The following is a 17548-nucleotide window of genomic DNA, read 5'->3' as shown; positions in this document are numbered from 1 at the left end:
GCTGCCACTACTGATCATTACCTGTCATTAAGTGCACATTAAGTGCACATTATAATTAAGTGCACATTTCATCGTCTAGTGACTGAGGTATGTCAGGGCAAATTTAATTCTCCAAGCATTCATGAGGAATAATGGGTCATGTGCTCATTCAAGGAAAATTGATTGTGTGATATTTTCTTTTTGTACCTTTTGATTGTTGTACTCCTCTGATGTCACAAATCGTTGCACAGTTTTCACAAGAGAGGGCAGCACATAACCCTTGTCAGAACTATCTGGATGTATAAATTCAAACTGATTGCCTTCACAGTTTCTCTGAATGTTCACTTATCTTTCTTGCATGTCTTGAATCCATGTTATTTATTTATTTATTTATCTATTTTTTTTTTTTTTTTTTTTTTTTTTTTTTGGGGGGGGGGGGGGGGACTTCCTATGCGAAACTCCCTACAGAACCACTTCGGATGTTGCTCACAATATTTTGGGCTGCTGCTGATCAATGCTTACTCATGAAGTACATGTTTTTGTTCAGAAAATGTCTTTGTATCCATTGGATGGACTACATTGTGAATGATGTGGACTATTGTCTTTCAGAGCCACTTCCAAAAGACCTAGGCCTCTCTGTGACAGTTGGGATAGAGAGCGGCACTCAGCGGAAAATCCAGACAGCCCCAACAGTGATGACCATGGATAACAAGATAACAAGGTAAGCATGTGAAATTCAACCACTCAATGGGCCAAATAACAAGGATAAGCAAATTTTCTTCTTAATAGAGCATTGTTGGTTTGTGATTTGATCAAAATTTAAGCCTTTATTATATGATCTAGCTTTTAATGAAACCTGTTTGTTTTTGCCTGTGTTTGTTTGTCTTTTACTATGATTACTCTAAAGGTTAAAGGACAAGTTCACCTTCATTAACATAAGAATTAAGAGAATGCAGCAATATTAGTAGAACACATCAGTGAAAGTTTGAGGAACATTGGACGATCGATGCAAAAGTTATGAATTTTTAAAACTTTTGTGTTGGAACTGCTGGATGAGGAGACTACTAAGGCTCGTGATGTCATATGAGTACAACAATATAAAGAAAATGTAAAGAAAATTCAACATATTTTCACTTTTTTTGCATAATAAAAGAGCACTTGACTTGCCTCTTTCTAAAGGCAATGGGAATGATATTACCCATAACATATGTCAGTAACGAGTCAAGGGAATGTGTACTTTTTTCAAAAGATGAAATTTTGTGAAATTTTCCTTATATTGTTGTACGCATGTGACATCATACACTGCAGTATTCTTCTCATCCAGCGGTGACTGCACAAAAACTTCAAAAATTCATAACTTTTGAACGGATTGTCCGATTTTCCTCAAACTTTCAATGATGTGTTCTACTAATATTACTACATTCTCTCAATCCTTATGTTAATGAAGGTGAACTTGTCCTTTAAGAGAATTTGATGAGATTTTCAGGGTACTTGTATGTTTGTTGTGAGAAAAGCAAAAGATGATCAGAATTTGGTGGTGTTCTAGAACATGATCCAGATCCAGGACTTTTTGAAGGATGCATGCAAATTTCAGTGTCATCCTTGAGTCACTTCACTGTTCCAGTGGCATTGATGGAGGGTTCTGCTCATTGAATGCTTTTGGCTATGTTTTGTCTTTTTTTTGTCTGTTATGTTCAGCATACTTCCCCTGACCAATCAGAACAGCATCATGATCCCGGCAACATTTGTCCTGAAGCTGAGTCAGCCCATGCCAATGTCTGTGTTTCTCATTAGGCAACTCCAGAACATCCAGGGTGGGTATTTCAAGGGGAATTCATTTCAATCAATTTAGTTCAAATAATTCATTTCCATATAAAGTAAAACAAGGTAATAAACATAACACTTACATGAGTAAAAAAAAAAAGATTTCAAATTACGCAAATTTCAATGATACATAATAGAGTCATTATGGTATTTTTGTCTTTATATTTTGATAAATTAACAAGTAAGCAACTAAAATTATATTTCCAAGAGAATATTAAGTAGAAGGGTACAGGTTGAGGTTTTGATTTTCTTCAGTTTGTCTCCCTCTGTAATTTAAAGATAATAAAAAGTTTTGGTACCTCAAAAGTGTCCTTGAATTTCCTTGTCTTAGTTTGTGTTTCAGGTTAAAGTACCTTTCATATAACTAACACTGTGAGACTTACTCGCCCCAAAGTGCTCTCATGTCTTAGTAATCATGCAATTAAATGCGACCAGCAGCCCCATACGCATAGCGACCAGCAGTCCCATACGCATAGCGTAATCGGGCTTCGCATTGTAGCATTCAGGATCATGACAGATTTAGTATCGCAGGGTAAATGTCAACTTAAAATCCCATAAATTCTTCAATTTGAAGACTTACCAATTAAGCCGTATTGAAAACAGGCTTCGGGCAACGTTTGGTTCTGCCTATAGTCCCTTTCTGTTCGAATTGATGACTGAATGTGACTCGGTCGACAGGACCTTAGGAGAGCTACATACAGTACACTGAATACTACAGCCAGTGCATGCGAACACATCACATGCACACAAATTTCAAATCCATGAACGGATAAGATGTTTGTGTGCGCATGCGCTGGCCATGATATCCAGTGTATGTAGCTCTCCCAAGGTCCTCTCGACCGAGTCACATTCAGTCATCAATTCGAAAAGAAAGGGACTATTGGCAGAACCAAACGTTGTTCGAAGCCTGTTCTCAATACTTCAACTTAATTGGTAAGTCTTCAAATCGAAGAAGTTTTTGGATTTTAAGTTGACATTTACCCGCGATACTAATTCTGTCATGATCCTGAATGCTACAACGCGAAGCCCCATTACGCTATGCGTATGGGGCTGCTGGTCGCAGTTAGCTATGCGTACAATGGGCTGCACGCTGCTGGTCGCAGTCAGTGGTTTCGTACAATATTTATCGACGCTGTACAGCGTCGGCTCTGGTACGAAACCATTATTGCATGATCACTAAGACATGAGAGCACTTTGGGGCGAGTAATTCTCACAGACAACGTACTTTAACCTGAAACACAAACCAAGACAAGGAAATTCGGGGAAGCTTTTGAGGTACCAAAACTTTTTATTATCTTTAACAAACATGTTGGAAAAGGGAACCATGGGACTCAAACCTGTCTGGTGGTAGTGCCGCTACCGGAAAGCAGTAGATGACAGGTTCGAGTCCCATGAATTCCTTTTCCCGACGTGTTTGTTAGATTACGTATCAGCATTTGCAATCTTACAAATTTCATTTGTTAGAGGGAGAAAAACTAAAGAAAATTCAAACCTTAAAATTGTACTTTTAACTGTATATGGAAAGGAGAAATCCACAAGGAAAGCATAGCTTGGAAATTTTGTGAATTACTCTCGAAGATTCACCCCAAGGAGACGCTTCATTGCTTTTCTTCACGTAAACAGTGGAAAAGAAAGATATTCAGACATGTCTACAGGCAGCCTTGCTGCAGTACTCCATAGGAAGTAAAGAAAATAAACTGTAATTGTTCATGACATTGTGATATTGAAGATAATAATGCAATTTAAGACATTTTTGACCTGATGACAAAATGTGATATGAAAGAGCTGTTTAAAAAAACACAACTGTTTTGACAATTTACTCGATTAGGCGTGTCCACGCAGTATGCTGACCTCTCGGCAGCCACAGCCCTCAACACCCTCATCTGCCGCTTCACCCTTGACCCTGTGACCCTACTTCAAAACCAGGCCAAGGACGGGAGACATAGCAGGATGAATATGTTCCATGTGGTGAGTCAGATTGTCATTTCTTTTATACCTGGAGCAGACAAGTCCCCATGATTGTCCAGGATGTTTCCTGAAAATGTGGGGCATCTCATCATAGCATGACAGAATTATATAAGATTGTCACTGATTTGGGGATTTTTTGTTTTGTTTTGTTTGGGTTTTTTTTTGCCCATCAAAAGACTTGTGCTATGCAAATGTACGTTGACTTGCATTAATTTGTAGTACCGTGATCATCAATTACAGTATGTGGATAAAAGAATATCTAAAGGTGTGTCATATATTCTATAATAATTCTTCACTCTTTTTTTTTTTTCACTTAATAGATGAGGCACAAAAAAGCCCCAAACCCTTCTGCACCAAGATTCTGTCGATAACACCTTTGGTCGATCACTACTGATGTACTACTGTGATTAATAAAGTGCATTGGAGTGCACCGTTCCTTAACTGAGCCAAACTTGCATCTTTCCATGCAATGTCTCTTGTCATTGGAAAATTGAATATGATAGTAGCATGGGAAATGTTCAAAAGTTATGCTCTGTCTAGGAGAAGGTGTATTCCAGTGTTGTTAATCATATTAGTGCTTTAGCAGTGATTGACAGTGGACGTCATTGATGGATTCTTGGCTTGGGAGGTTTTGTGTGGGCCTTTTCAAGTAATCTATAGAAAAGAGACAAATTATTATGAAATACTTGACATAGATATTCATTTGGTCACATGAATGATGTCGAGGATATCATAAATCAACAGAAGTCAACATCCATTTGCATTGCACGAGTCTTTAAAGATTAATAGAACACAAAACGGATGTCCCTACTTGCTCTCTGGAACCCTGCTGATTTTTAATGTTTGATTGTTGACAGCCCTTTATACATCAATCTAGTGGGTGAAACCATGTGCTGATTCTCATTGTCTTTGTGCATAATGAAGCGCAAGGTATTAGTATCTTTTTGATTGATTGATTGATTGATTGAGGCCAAGGTAGGCCATTTATTCAGCAAAATAAAACACAGAAACACATAAAAGTGGCATTGACAATGAGAGCCAGGCAGCCTTGAAAGCATCTTTTGCTTGAATTAGGATGCCTACACATGAAAATACTATATACTTTACAATATGCATCTTTTACCTATTTCTTTGAAGGTTTGTGGCAGAAGTGTGATGCAAGGAAATCTTTCTGTACAAGAAATATATGACATCTCGTATCTCTTGGACTAGATAAAGATGAACAATCGGAGATTTACACGCAGGGCTTGAAATAAGTGCCGTGATCTGAGATACCATCAACCTGTTGTGTAATAAAAGACAATTGTAACCTAAAGAAAAAAAAAAGAGAAAAGAGTTCTGAAGGTGACATTAAAGTTGTGTCAAACTTGCCAGACTGTTTTAGATGAAGTTGGACATTGAGCAAACCCTATGTTATGACAAAAGCCAGTGGCTGATCATTTGATTGATACTTGTCATCCTGTTCAGGATCTTCCCGACCAGAAGCACTCGTACATCATTGACTCTGTGAGCCCAAGTGACATCCGTGAAATGCAAGGTGCTCTCCTTTCCAAGATCAACTTCACGTCGCCGAACAACGTCACGAAGATCATCACAACCCTGCGGCAGCAGGCTGTGTACAACACACTCATCGCAAGCTGTGTGCGGAGCAAAGATCATGCAGGTGAGGTGGTGGGATGTATTTGGAGGGGTTGAGTGCATATGCCATTTATCTGAAAACCGATAAACACATCTGTCAATTTACTGGACATGAGAACTAGACATAAGAAGTGTTTTCTTTCAGAGTCCCCAGGAAGTGCAGGATACAAAATGGTATAAAGTCAGTGTGACTTTCCTTGTGTAATGTAACGTTTGCTCAGGTGCCTCCCCTCACATCATCACTAATTTATATTTTGCTAGTACATGTGTAAGGGCTGCTACCTGTAATTAGCCATATTACGTTTATATTCTGTCTCACGCAGGTGGTGATTCCTCAAAGGCGCTGCTTTTTGAGGTAGCACCGTGCACTCACCAGAAGCTGACTGTCACCTTTGAACACCCGGCGAAAGATGGCGTGGCCGTTGGTGAGTTGAAAGCTGAATTCTCCCTATTGCATGTAACTGAAGAGACTCAAAACAGCTGTGGCACTGTTCAATATCCTTTGCAATCTGTCAACAACACTGTGTTGGTATTCATCCTGGCTCTCCAGTATTTATACCTTTGTTCTCCAAACAGCTCATTATCCAGGCAAATCGCATCAGCCAGGACAAGCTTCTTGGTAGACCCTTTTGATGTATGGCAAGCAAAATCCAAATGGTGGAAGATGAATTTTGAGCCATTATGAAAACTGTGTTTTAGCTTGAAGTGCACAGAGAATAAAGAAAACATCTTGGTTTGCTCTTTTTCTGCCTCTCTGCAGTGGAGTTCGACCTAACGGATCACTCCTCCGTCAAATGCAAGCTGCACTGTCCGCCCAACGAGGAGCCGTTCTGCTCTGACGAGTACGCCACCAAGGTGCTCCAGAAGTGCCTCTCGATACCCATCACGATGAGGGCCGTGATGAAGAAGGCGGAGCAGTGGCTGGAGACCAACCAACTCACAAAACCGGTAGGGGGACACTTCCAAAATGGGAGCACCAAGAGAAATTTGGGAATATGAGAATTGCCCAACCCTGAAATCAATCTTTTTGGAACATATATTTGATATTTGTTGATAGTATTTCCTGTCTTCCTTCTGTCTGTTAGCTGTGGATCTTTGAGGTAGAATTGAATTGGAAAAAATAACATGTACTCTCAGTTTAGTGAATATGGTTATAACAAAACTCTCATTACCATGAAAGTCAGGTATGCAAATTATTGTCTATATATCTTTATGTACTGTATACGCCATATATTTCGCGAGTCTAAATTTTCGCGAATCGGGAATTCCCAACAGTTTCGTGAGTTGTTAAATTCGCGATCTTGGAGTCCTGTACTGAACGGAGAAATTTACACGCGATCAGAGTAAATATTTTCGCGTGTCTTTAATTTCGCGAATAGCACCCAACTCGCAAAATTCGAGAAAATAAAAACCTCGCGAAATATTCGGCGTATGCAGTACTCTTTTTTTGGCTATAATGAAATTTCAATATAACAAAAGAAAACTGCCGATCCCATGGATTTGCTATAATGGGAGTCTCCTGTTTATGTTTTTTTTTACTTACAAATACTTGGCTTTAAACATTAAACTTATTATATTTAATGAATGATTTGGGCAAGTTGATATAATGATGCGAAGGTTCTAATTTCCTGCACAAAATTGATATGATGAAGCTTGCTCTAAGACTCACTGTCAGCACTTTTTGGGGAGGGTCTTTTATTTGTTTCTTTTTTTCAAACCTTGCAAAAATTCCAGTGAAGAGTATATTTATTTGCTTTGGTTTTATTTCTAGATTATTTGTGTAGATCACTAGTGTTCTAACAATTGTGTATAGCAAGGTTTGATCTATATATTGGAAATGAACACTGAAATGTAACTTCCACCTTATTTAAAGGTCCAGTTTACCTTTTGGAGTAGCGATTTCACAAATGTTCAAGATATCACATTTGATGCAATATGAGTAGGTCTGTCATACAACAAAACATCCTACCCAATAAAATTTTGAAATAAAGCCTAAAATATAAGGAGATATAAGTATTTTTCTTAACCCTATTCCCACCGGGGGGGGGGGGGGGGGGGGGGGGGGGGGGTTAGGAAGAAGGCATTTTGGCCCCCCCCCCCTCAGCGTTTCACGTGATTATTCCGCAACGCGTGATGCTCTCGCCGCGACATGTTATGACTTTTTATGCCTCCGCAACGAAGTGGCCGGAGGCATTATGTTTTCGGGTCGTCCGTACGTCCGTCCGTCCCATTTTGTTTTTGTCGATATCTCAAGAACCGTGTGGTAGTTGTACATCAAACTTGGTATGAGGGTATATCCTTGGGGGATAATACTTTGTGTGGATTCTAGGGTCACAGGGTCAAAGGTCACAGGTTATTTTGTGAATTTTTTTTTGAAATTTCATGTTTTTCTCCATATCTTGCAAATGGTTCAAGGTATCTTCATGGAACTTAGTATATATGCTTGTACCGATGGGCAGTGATTATCTAGAGAAGTTGGGGGTCATGGGTCAAAGGTCAGGGGGTCAAAGGTCAAGGTCAACTTCTCAAAATATCACTACTCTCCTTATATTTATGCAATGAATGAAGGTTGTTTTTTTTTTTTTAACTTGATGTATACATGTATTACCCAATATATATTCTGTGGGAGGTTTCTTGCCAAAAGGTCAAAGGTCAAGTGAAAGTGCTGAATTGCACTTTTTCCTCCATATCTCAGAAGTAACTCAAGGTATCATCATGAAACTTACATATTTATGCATGTTCAACTTAACAGTGATTCTCTTTGGAACTGTGAGGTCAAAGGTCAAAGGTCAGGTTTAGATAATGCTATTTTCCCATTTGATACTGAAATTATACTTCTTCTCAATACCTTGAAAAATTACTCAATGCATAAACTTATAAAAGGGTCAAAAGTCAAGTAAAAATCATCAGTTCCCCAAATACCTGCACTCTGACATTTTAATCATTCATCCAATTGAACCTAGTTCTAGGAAAGTGAACATTCAGCACATTTGTGTCAAACCTGTCATTTTAATATTTTGCCAATTGTTTGAAACTGTCATCACACATTGTCAAGACATTGTACTATAGACCTATTAGGAGAACCATGCATTATGGCGGAGGCATATCAGTTGCCGTAGCGATATATCTAGTTTCTTTCAAGTATCGCACAACTTTTGAGACCAAATTTGTCGCTCCCGGGCATACCGTTTTGAAGCCACGCCCCTTTGAAAAAAATTCGACTAAAAAATTGCTCAAAAACATGATTTTGTGTACAAATCCAATGTAAATTGTGTTTTTGCAATTAATTCATATAAAGATAAGTACTTTTACATTCATTGGCTGATAATGATTTATTTTAGGCTGATTATGCTTTAAAAAGTTTCTGCGACAAATTTAGACAAAAAAAAAAAAAACAGAAACAAGGAAATACATAAGAAATTCAATAAACAATAAAATACATAAGAAATAATCATGAAGCCGAATTTTTGCTTCGGTATTATTGTTGAGGATATTGAAAAGAATATGTTCACCAAAAATTAGAAGTCTTGGAGCTTCATTTTTTTATTTATAGGCAAAAATATTTTTGCCTACATTAGCATAAATTAATTAATATAAAATCATAAATCAAAATTTGAAAAATCTAACTATACAGTCTTGTAAATTATATTGGCCTCTACCTTAGTGCAGGATCGCACGATCCACGACCGAGATCTGAAGGGGGGGGGGGGGGGGGGGGCAAAAAGTTGCCCCCCCCCTTGGTGGTTTCAAGTCCCTCAAAAAACCTGTGGGGATTAGGGTTAAACCGTAACTATTAGTCTGGAAACATTTTTATTAAAACTATTGTTCACATTTTGTATATTTAACGATACTTAACATCGATTTTACTGATTAAAATTTTTATAGAGATTGTTTCTATCCCTCACTCACATTCTAGAACTATTTTATTGCTAGGTTTTTGTCTCATCTGCAAATGGTAAATTATGCCTTTAAGAACAAATATAGTTAAGACCAAATATTGAGAAAATCTCATCCAGTAGGTATTTTTGTATGACATGCACTTTGGTTTTTATACAAAATATGTTGTGTTCAGAATTTTTGGCCCTGATTAATCAGCCATTCAACTTTACTTTCCTGTAATTTGTAGGTGAGTCAGTCACCCGCACCCTCTTCTGGTCCTTCCGGTGGCTCTGTGTTTGACCATGTCAGTAGCCTGCATCGTCATGGTGGCGTTGGAGGCAGTCATGGAGGTTCCTATTTTGGCAGCCACCGTCCGCACCAGTCCTCATCATCCCACCAGCTCCACTCTCACAGCATCCTCAGCGACCTGACGACTACCTTGTCGGCCATCCTGCCCCATGGTGAGGCCTTTGAGTTCTTGGGGGACAAGCCTACCAAAGTGGCCCAGAACCCCATGCTGGCCAGTCTCCTGCAGCACGCCGCAGGAGTTGCCAACAGCACTGCACCAGTTGCGATCCCTCCACCATCACCATCGCCGATCTCCTCTCCACCTCTGCCATCTGGCCCGAGGCCGCACAAGAACCCCATGCTGATGAATCTGCTGCAAGAACACAATACTCTGACACCAGTGGCCGCCATTGCACAGCCGTTGGGCCAATCGGGTAGGGGGCCCAAGAAACTGAAGCGTGTGCGGTCTGTCAGTGTCGATAAGTCACCCAAAAGACAAGCAAGCGAAGATGATCACGATGACGATATGGCTCATCGGATGCAGATTCAAAACAGACTATCAGAAATGCAAAAGTTAAGCCAGGTGATGGACCCACCTAGATCTGTGCCTCAAACCGGGGAGCTGTCGGCCTTGTTGTCAGAGATTGACCATCCAATTCAACCTGTTGCTAAGCCCAAAAGAGGGCGCCCTCCTCGTTTGGATAGCACCAGTTCACAGTCAAGTGTTGGTGCGCGCCAAAGTCCCAAGACGCCAAGCATTCCCAGTGTACCAACCACACCAACATTTGCTCCGCCAAAGGCCATGTCTCACAGTACTCTGAGTACGCCAGAACACTCTTCTGTTGAAGACATACCTGCTGTGATTAAAGCGGAACCGCTGCATAGAAGTGTAGATTCTGATATCTTTTCTCACCAGTCAAAGAATCTCTTTGCAGAGGATCTCCTCCCTGATCCCCCAAGGTCCACCATTTCTCCAGAAACTGGAAGGCGTGCTAGCTGCCGCTCCCAGTATAGTCTTGACAGCATCGACATCAATGAAGATCTGCTGAAGAATACGGAAGTGTTTGATAATGACGATGAGTTTGGCAGCTTGCCAAGCGTGCACACAGCAATAACTCGCATGGGAATTCCTACGGGGAGTGAGTTTGATGAACAGCACCGTACGACCACCGACCTGCCTCCCCCTGTGTCATTGTCTGCCCTCACCCCGGGCCCTCTGTCAACAGCCATACAGGCTGGTCTTGAAACTAGAACCGATATGGCCAAGATGACTGGTGGCGTCCTGGATCTCAGTGTGTCCAACCTTACCAAGAGTCTCAGCCTCGATATGGCCACAGGTAGCTCGTCTCTGGGTGGGAAACCAGCTCCACTCAGTAGGATGCAAGGTGTGACCAATCTGTCTCAATCGCTTCCTGCCGCCCGTCTTCGAGTACCTGTGTCAAAAGGAAAGCCAAAGAATTTTACCAAGAGTTTTACAGAATCTGGACCATCTTTGCAGAGTGAGGGTGTCCGCAGGGGTTCAAAGAAGAGGTCTCGGAGAGGTGCTAGAGATGGGAGTGGTTTTTCTGATTCTGATGCACCTAAACCCAAAAAGCGGGGTCGACAGAAGAAGAAATTACCTGAAACATACAGCAGTGAATCGTCCCCAGAGCCTTGCCAAGATCATGGCAACTATTCCAGCGTAACAATGGCTGTCAACATAGAGCAACCCTTGAAGATGACCTTCAAGACAATCCGCCACAAGCCTGAGAAGGAGCCAAAATCAAAAGCCAAAGACTCTGGTCCAGCCCCTCCGAAGATAAAGATCAGGCCAGTGACAAGTGGTGACTCTGCAACTCCATCGCCAACTCCGGGACTGAGGGAAGTGAAAGAGGAGAAACCTGACAGCAAAGCAGAAGTCAAATCAGAAGTAAAAGTGGAGCAGCCAGAAAGAGCCGAGCCAGTTATGAAATCCATCAAACCAGACCCATCTGCCTTGAAAACTGAAATAGAAAGAGAAGTGAAGCCCATCAAAGAGGAAGGTCCTAGAGTTTTGAAGGATGTGTCAAAGGTGCAAGTTGTTGATGACCAGACCAGCAAGGGGCTGTCACAGGATGTTCAGTCTAAGGGTACTCACGATGTTGCAGCAACAAAGTCAGAGCCCACGTCTGTGAAGCCATATTCAATGGCCAAGAGTTCACCCATGTCTAATGTATCCAAGGCCAAGGCAGAACTTGCCAAGAAAGCAAGGTCCCTCGATTCTTCGCAACGTGCTAGTTCAGTGCCAAGATCTCCAATTGCTGGTTTCTTCCCCAAGACAAACATTTCATCTCTACCCCGTATTCCAAAGTTAAGTAAGCAGGCATCTGAGAGTAAGCAGCTGCCAGGCTCCAAGATGCCCTCGGCCCCCAAACCTGCCACTTCACCATCTCCAAATGCAAAGAGCCCTTTGTTGTCCTCACCAAAGAGGCCCATGTGGGGGAAGGGGGATTCCCCCAAGCTTGCCTCACCAAAGAAGATTCTTCAGTCAGGGCAACGCATTACGACAGTGAGTCCCACAGGCAGGAAACCAGACGGTGCAAAGCCGCCATTTGGTAAATCACTGTCCACAGTGAGCAAATCTCCACTAGCTGTGGGACAAGGTGTAAGGAGACAAGGACCAAATATTCTGTCGAAGTCCATGTCAACGTCAACGTATGGGTCAAAAGCAAGTGCAGCTGCAGCTCAGGTCAGTAACCGTGGTTTACTCCCTTCCAGTTTGGGAAGTGCAAAGTCGGGGCAGTCCCAAGTAAAACTGGACAGGTCACCAAGTCCAGTACCAAAGACTTCTACGAGTAGTACCCCAAAGCCGCAGCCATCTGTAGTAAATGTAAAGCCCCCAGCAGCTCCTACATCTTCAAGTGCAAGCAAAGTTCCTAGCAGTCAGGGTACCGCATCAACTTCTTCTGCTTCTAACTCAACCCCATCTATAGGAAGCAGTACATCTTCGAATAGCAGTGCCACAATCACTACTGCTGTCAATACCACGTCTACCACATCAACTACTTCTTCTATGTCTACTGCATCAGTTATACCCAGCACTTCGAGTTACAGTAGCACTCCAGTACCAACTACATCAGATACTACTCCCCTGACTGTAACACCATCAGCTGCACAAACCGTGCCAAAGGCCTCCCCCATCAGTACCGCTGTGACCACATCACCCAATACAGTGACAACCACTGCTTGTAAACCTGTGACTGTCGTGAGTGTGAGCACAACTTCAAGCTCTACTCTTGCTACCACAAGCATACCACCAACTTCTTCTGCTGCTGCTCTGTCACAATCAGCTCCTCAGACACCTACAAAAACAACTGTGGCAGTGTCCAAATCTTCGACAACTACATCTAATAAGCCGCCACCATTAGAAATACCAGCAAGTATCAAAACGGCAACTCCATCTTTAACCTCTCCTACCACCCCGTTGTCTGCTAGCACACCAACAAGTGCTGGTCCCAGCTCTGGGAAAGTCACCACACCCAAACCGCGCATGCGTGTTGGCCGAAAAGAGTCCCTCATGGGCATCATCAACAAGATTAAAGAAAATGCAGAGAAGGAAAGTGTTGAAAAGGTTGACAAAGTGGAAAAAAGTGAAAAGGCTGAGCGGGTGGAGAGGGTTGGTCTATTCAGTGCCCTTGGATCTGCCCCATCAGGATTAGGGGAAGGTGCTGGGGGAGAGGAAAAAGAGAAGCCAGACTCTGGGAAAGACACAAAAACATCCACTCCTGAAATCAGTGGAAATGAAAAGACGGAGAGTGTAAAGCCTAGCAAGAGTGGAGGGAATGGCAAGATGGATACGGATACACCTACAAAGGAGAAGAAATTAACTGACATGACATTTTCTGTGGCAAAGTCAGAGAGTGCAAAACCTCAGGTATCAAAAGGACCAGTAGTGTCAGGGCCCCCATTACCAACTCGACAACCATCCCCCTCACCACTTTCTAGACCCAGTGGCTTGATTTCTTCCCCATCAGCTCAGACTCCTGGTGTTGTAAAGAGTAAGTCATCCCCCAAGCATCCCTCTCAGTCGAGACCTCCAAAAGTCAGCACACCCCCTCTTGGTAGTCAGAAGAGGGCGAGTAGTCCCACAGGAAAGAGTATCTCGGTGAAGCAGAGCAAGCCTTCACCACTGAGTACAAGTAGCATCCCCACATCAAGTGCAACAACAAGTCCAGTGAAATCGGCAGCCAGACCTGGCACATCGCCCATTTCACGGAGTAAACCCATCATCCTCAGTCATGTGCAGTCAACTTACCAGTCTGCAGAGAGAGGGCAGCAGAAAGTCACAAAGGTCCAGTTGGCAGTGACACCAGAAATGATGCAGACATCGGTCTTGACAGTCGGGCAGACCCCTCCTTCAACCACAGGTGTCAAGTTACAAACGTCGTCTTCCCAACCAAGAATGCAATCCCCGTCAGTCAAATCCCAAACACCCTCGACAAGCAAGCCAAGTGAACTTGCCAGAAAGACCTCCTTAGTCTTACAGAAATCTTCTCCTGACATGTCCAAAACCGAGTCCAAACCCCTGACAGGGACCAAACTGGTCAAACAGGACCAGGGGCCACTGCAGAAACCCAAACCAACTATGGCAAAAGAGCCTGGTCCGCAATCTCAGCAGAGCAGCATTCAAGGAGATGGTAAGCTATCATCATCAGAGGCTCAGAAAAATAAGACTCAAACTTTCTCCGTTAAAAAACAAGAATCCAAACCCTTAGACCCGCGGATGAAAAGAGAGGTTGCAGGAGTTAGCAAGGAGAAAGAGGGAGACCCTGTCAAGACGTCTAAACCAGGGGTTATGCGAAGCCTCTCCAAGGATGCCAAAGATGCTAGTGAGAACAGTGGTCGTGAGGGGAAGCAGACAGCAGAAGTAAATCGCAAGACATTTACAACACAACCCCAGCAAAACAAAAACATTTCTCAGGAAACGAAGAGCACAGACAAAGACAAGCTCAAAACTGAAGACATCAGGAAGGTGGACCCCAGAACTAGTAGTACAAGCAGTGACAGCAAATTGCCAGAAAAGGACCTCTCTGAGGATATGAGCAAGAGTAGCACCGTATCCAAACAGCCAGGGATCGACTTCAAAGTGCCCAGTCCTGCCATGGTTCCCAGCCCAAGGAATCCTACTGTCATGTCTGTACCAAGTCCAAAGCCTGCGATAAAGTCTGCACCTTCTCCCAAACCCCTTGGCCCCATTTCCCCCAAAGCTCCAAGCCCACAGCAGATATCCACATGTGGTGTGACCAGCCCCAGCGGTGCTCCGAGTCCCAAGGCGACTAAGCGGTCATCCACACCGATAAACCTTCAGCAGCCGGTGACCAAGAAGGCGCGGCAGGCAGCATCACCATACAGCCCAGTGGACAGCGAGGAGGAGTTTGGAATGGTGATAGACATGCCGCAATCTCCGCGGACCCACCATCAGAAGGCCCAGAGATCTCCGCGGCCAGAGAGTAGGAACAGTAACACCCAGACTGAGGCTGGATCTACCTCGCCCAGGAGTGCTGTGGCTCACTCTCCCCTCGGCCAGATTGCACAATCCCCCCTGGGCATCGGCAAGTCGCCTGCATCAGTGAAGAGCCTCGGCTCTGACAGCGTCTCCAGGAGTCCCTGTCGCATTGACGATGAGCTGATGGACGAGGCTCTCATCACTTCCATCCATCCAGAGGACCAGTAGGCCTTCTTACAACTCTTCAGTGTCAGTTACATTGCAGTTTAGCCAGGTGTGACCATGTGCAAGTAAATCAATGTGTACTGTTGCAAATGTGCCAGAGGCAACTGGTTTCTGGTTACTTGTCTGGCATGAAACTTTTTTTTTTTCTTCAAGTTACAATATGGATTATACAATAATTTACAATCATGTGACTTTCTTCTTGACATATGCCTGAAAGTGACAGGTGCTTTTGACAAAGGGTTTCGTGAATTTTTTAAAAAGCCTATAGAGAATCACAGCCGATCCTGGAATTGACAAGTTTATTCTATTTTCCATCTGCAAGTTGCAGTGAGTTTTATATTGCTGTAAAAGTGGATATTTTTGTGCGAGTTATTTTTTGCACTCAGCCAGGTGAGATGAACTTTGCCTGTTTTTAATTCTGCGGAATCAGGACATTAATTTCTGGAACATACATGTATGTCATGCAAAAATATTTGTATGCTTTTATTTTTGCGCTAGCTTCTGGTTGTGCAAAATGCGCAAAAATTTCCAAACCACGGAAATTTCCACTTTTACAGTATGTTGCTGGCTTCCAAGAAACTTGGAGAGTCCATCCAGAAGATCAGAGGAGGAGGAGGAAGGAGGCACTGAAATCCAATTTTGTGACAGTTCGCGCACATGGCGATGAGATTGTGATGTATCAAAAATAAGTAGGTCTTTACTTCTTGTTACAGCTAATCACCTGTTTTAAGAAAGCCTTTAAGCTTTGTGAAGATGTTCAAAGCATGCGATGTGTTTGCTTTAACCATAGGTCTCAGACCACACTTTCATTTATGTGTGCACAACTACATCTCTATTTATCAAAGTATGCAGGCACAGAGGAATGCATCAGCTTGGCAAAGTGGCCATTGCAGTGTGATAAGATGAAACCCCCAGTGTATGCTCAATGCGCGGCTCATGATTTCCAAGCCTGTACAAAGTTATGAGTGACTCTGGAAGCGATGAGTATGGTTTTCAAATTTTGACTGTTTCAGCTGCAAGATTGAAGCAGTTGAAATGCATGGAATTGAGATTATGGTATATGTGATACTTCATTCAAACTTGTGTGTATGATGGAGACATCAGTAAGTCCATCCTCTTCTTTTCTCTCTCTCTCTCTTGTTTTTTTTTATTGGGGGGATTTAGGATTATGTAATGAGTATGACAGATCACAGAGCACAAAGCTGGGAATCTATGAAATTTGAAGGAAACATTAAATGAGCAGTGACTTATGAAGTGCACATTGTGTCATTGCTTCCAGTTTTGTGGGTGATATTTTCATCTTTCGTGTCTTCTGTCTGTGAAACACCATGGTATCATCTGTCTTCATTCGAAACCATCCCTGAAGACTGTAGAATACACTGCATCTGACCTATTAATCAGAATGTATGAATTATCAAGAAATGAAAATGACTTGATATGTCAATTGGATACTTAACGCGATGCAGTGTATAGGTATTTAACATGTAATGACATACATGTATTTTGAATTACATGTACATGTATAAATACAGATTCATGTACATCTCAATCACACACTTGAGATTGCATTGTAATGCCACAATTTCACAAATGTCTGTGCACATACACATGCAGAGAGGGTACCCTCGGAGCCAGAGCAGTACAGCAACATCTGTTTTAATTTTGAACTTTGCAAAATGTAATTTTTAGGCCAGAATAAAGGCACGTACCTTTAATTATGTGGTTAGTCTAGGAGTTCTGTAGATGTAATCAGTATAGGAGACTCGTGCATGTTAGCTCATAGTAAGTTGCTTGAAAAACCAGCATGCCGTACCATGGAGTATCGATTTGGTAGGTATACTTGTCAACCGTGAATAGCAAACTACCTCTGTAGATTGCTATATTGAAATGAGAAGGCATATTGAATGGTGATTTTTCGTAATTGCTGTCGGTGGAGAAGAGGGTTAGTTCTTTCTTTTTCTTTTTCTTTTTTTTTTGAGGGGGATAATTTTCTGAGATGCAGGACATTAATTCTTAATAAAGCTTGAAATTATGAAGCAGTTTGTGGAGGTTACAACTTTTGTGTTTTTCAATCTGTAAATGTGTGTATTGACTTGTTAAAAGCAAGACACTGTGACAGTGATTACATTCTTCTTCAAATTTTCAGTGCTAGGGTCAGTGGAGACTTGTGGTCCAACCTTGATAGCCTCTCTGCTTGATAAGTGTGTTGTGTGCCACTAACATGACTGGAGTACTGTGTATGCCACTGTTCATCAGAGTTACTCATCTAGGTTTTTGACAGTG

The 17548-nt window shown here is 42.3% G+C and overlaps 1 protein-coding gene across 1 annotated transcript in view; it reads left to right on the top strand.

The window, feature by feature from the left end:
• LOC140245399 (uncharacterized) overlaps positions 1–15600 on the top strand; it is a 38699-nt gene extending 23099 nt beyond the window's left edge. The window contains exons 10-16 of the mRNA XM_072324976.1: positions 589–700; positions 1678–1793; positions 3632–3771; positions 5239–5434; positions 5733–5834; positions 6170–6357; positions 9536–15600. Coding sequence (XP_072181077.1) covers positions 589–700; positions 1678–1793; positions 3632–3771; positions 5239–5434; positions 5733–5834; positions 6170–6357; positions 9536–15268 — 6587 coding nt within the window. The 3' untranslated portion in view covers positions 15269–15600. The remainder of the gene's footprint in view (positions 1–588; positions 701–1677; positions 1794–3631; positions 3772–5238; positions 5435–5732; positions 5835–6169; positions 6358–9535) is intronic.
• Positions 15601–17548: the final 1948 nt, after the last annotated feature.

The sequence above is a fragment of the Diadema setosum genome, chromosome 22, assembly GCF_964275005.1.
Source record: "Diadema setosum chromosome 22, eeDiaSeto1, whole genome shotgun sequence".
In the NCBI taxonomy this organism is placed as follows: Eukaryota; Metazoa; Echinodermata; class Echinoidea; order Diadematoida; family Diadematidae; genus Diadema; species Diadema setosum.
Note: the sequence above shows the minus strand (reverse complement) of the source record. Positions and strands in the feature narration are given on the sequence as shown.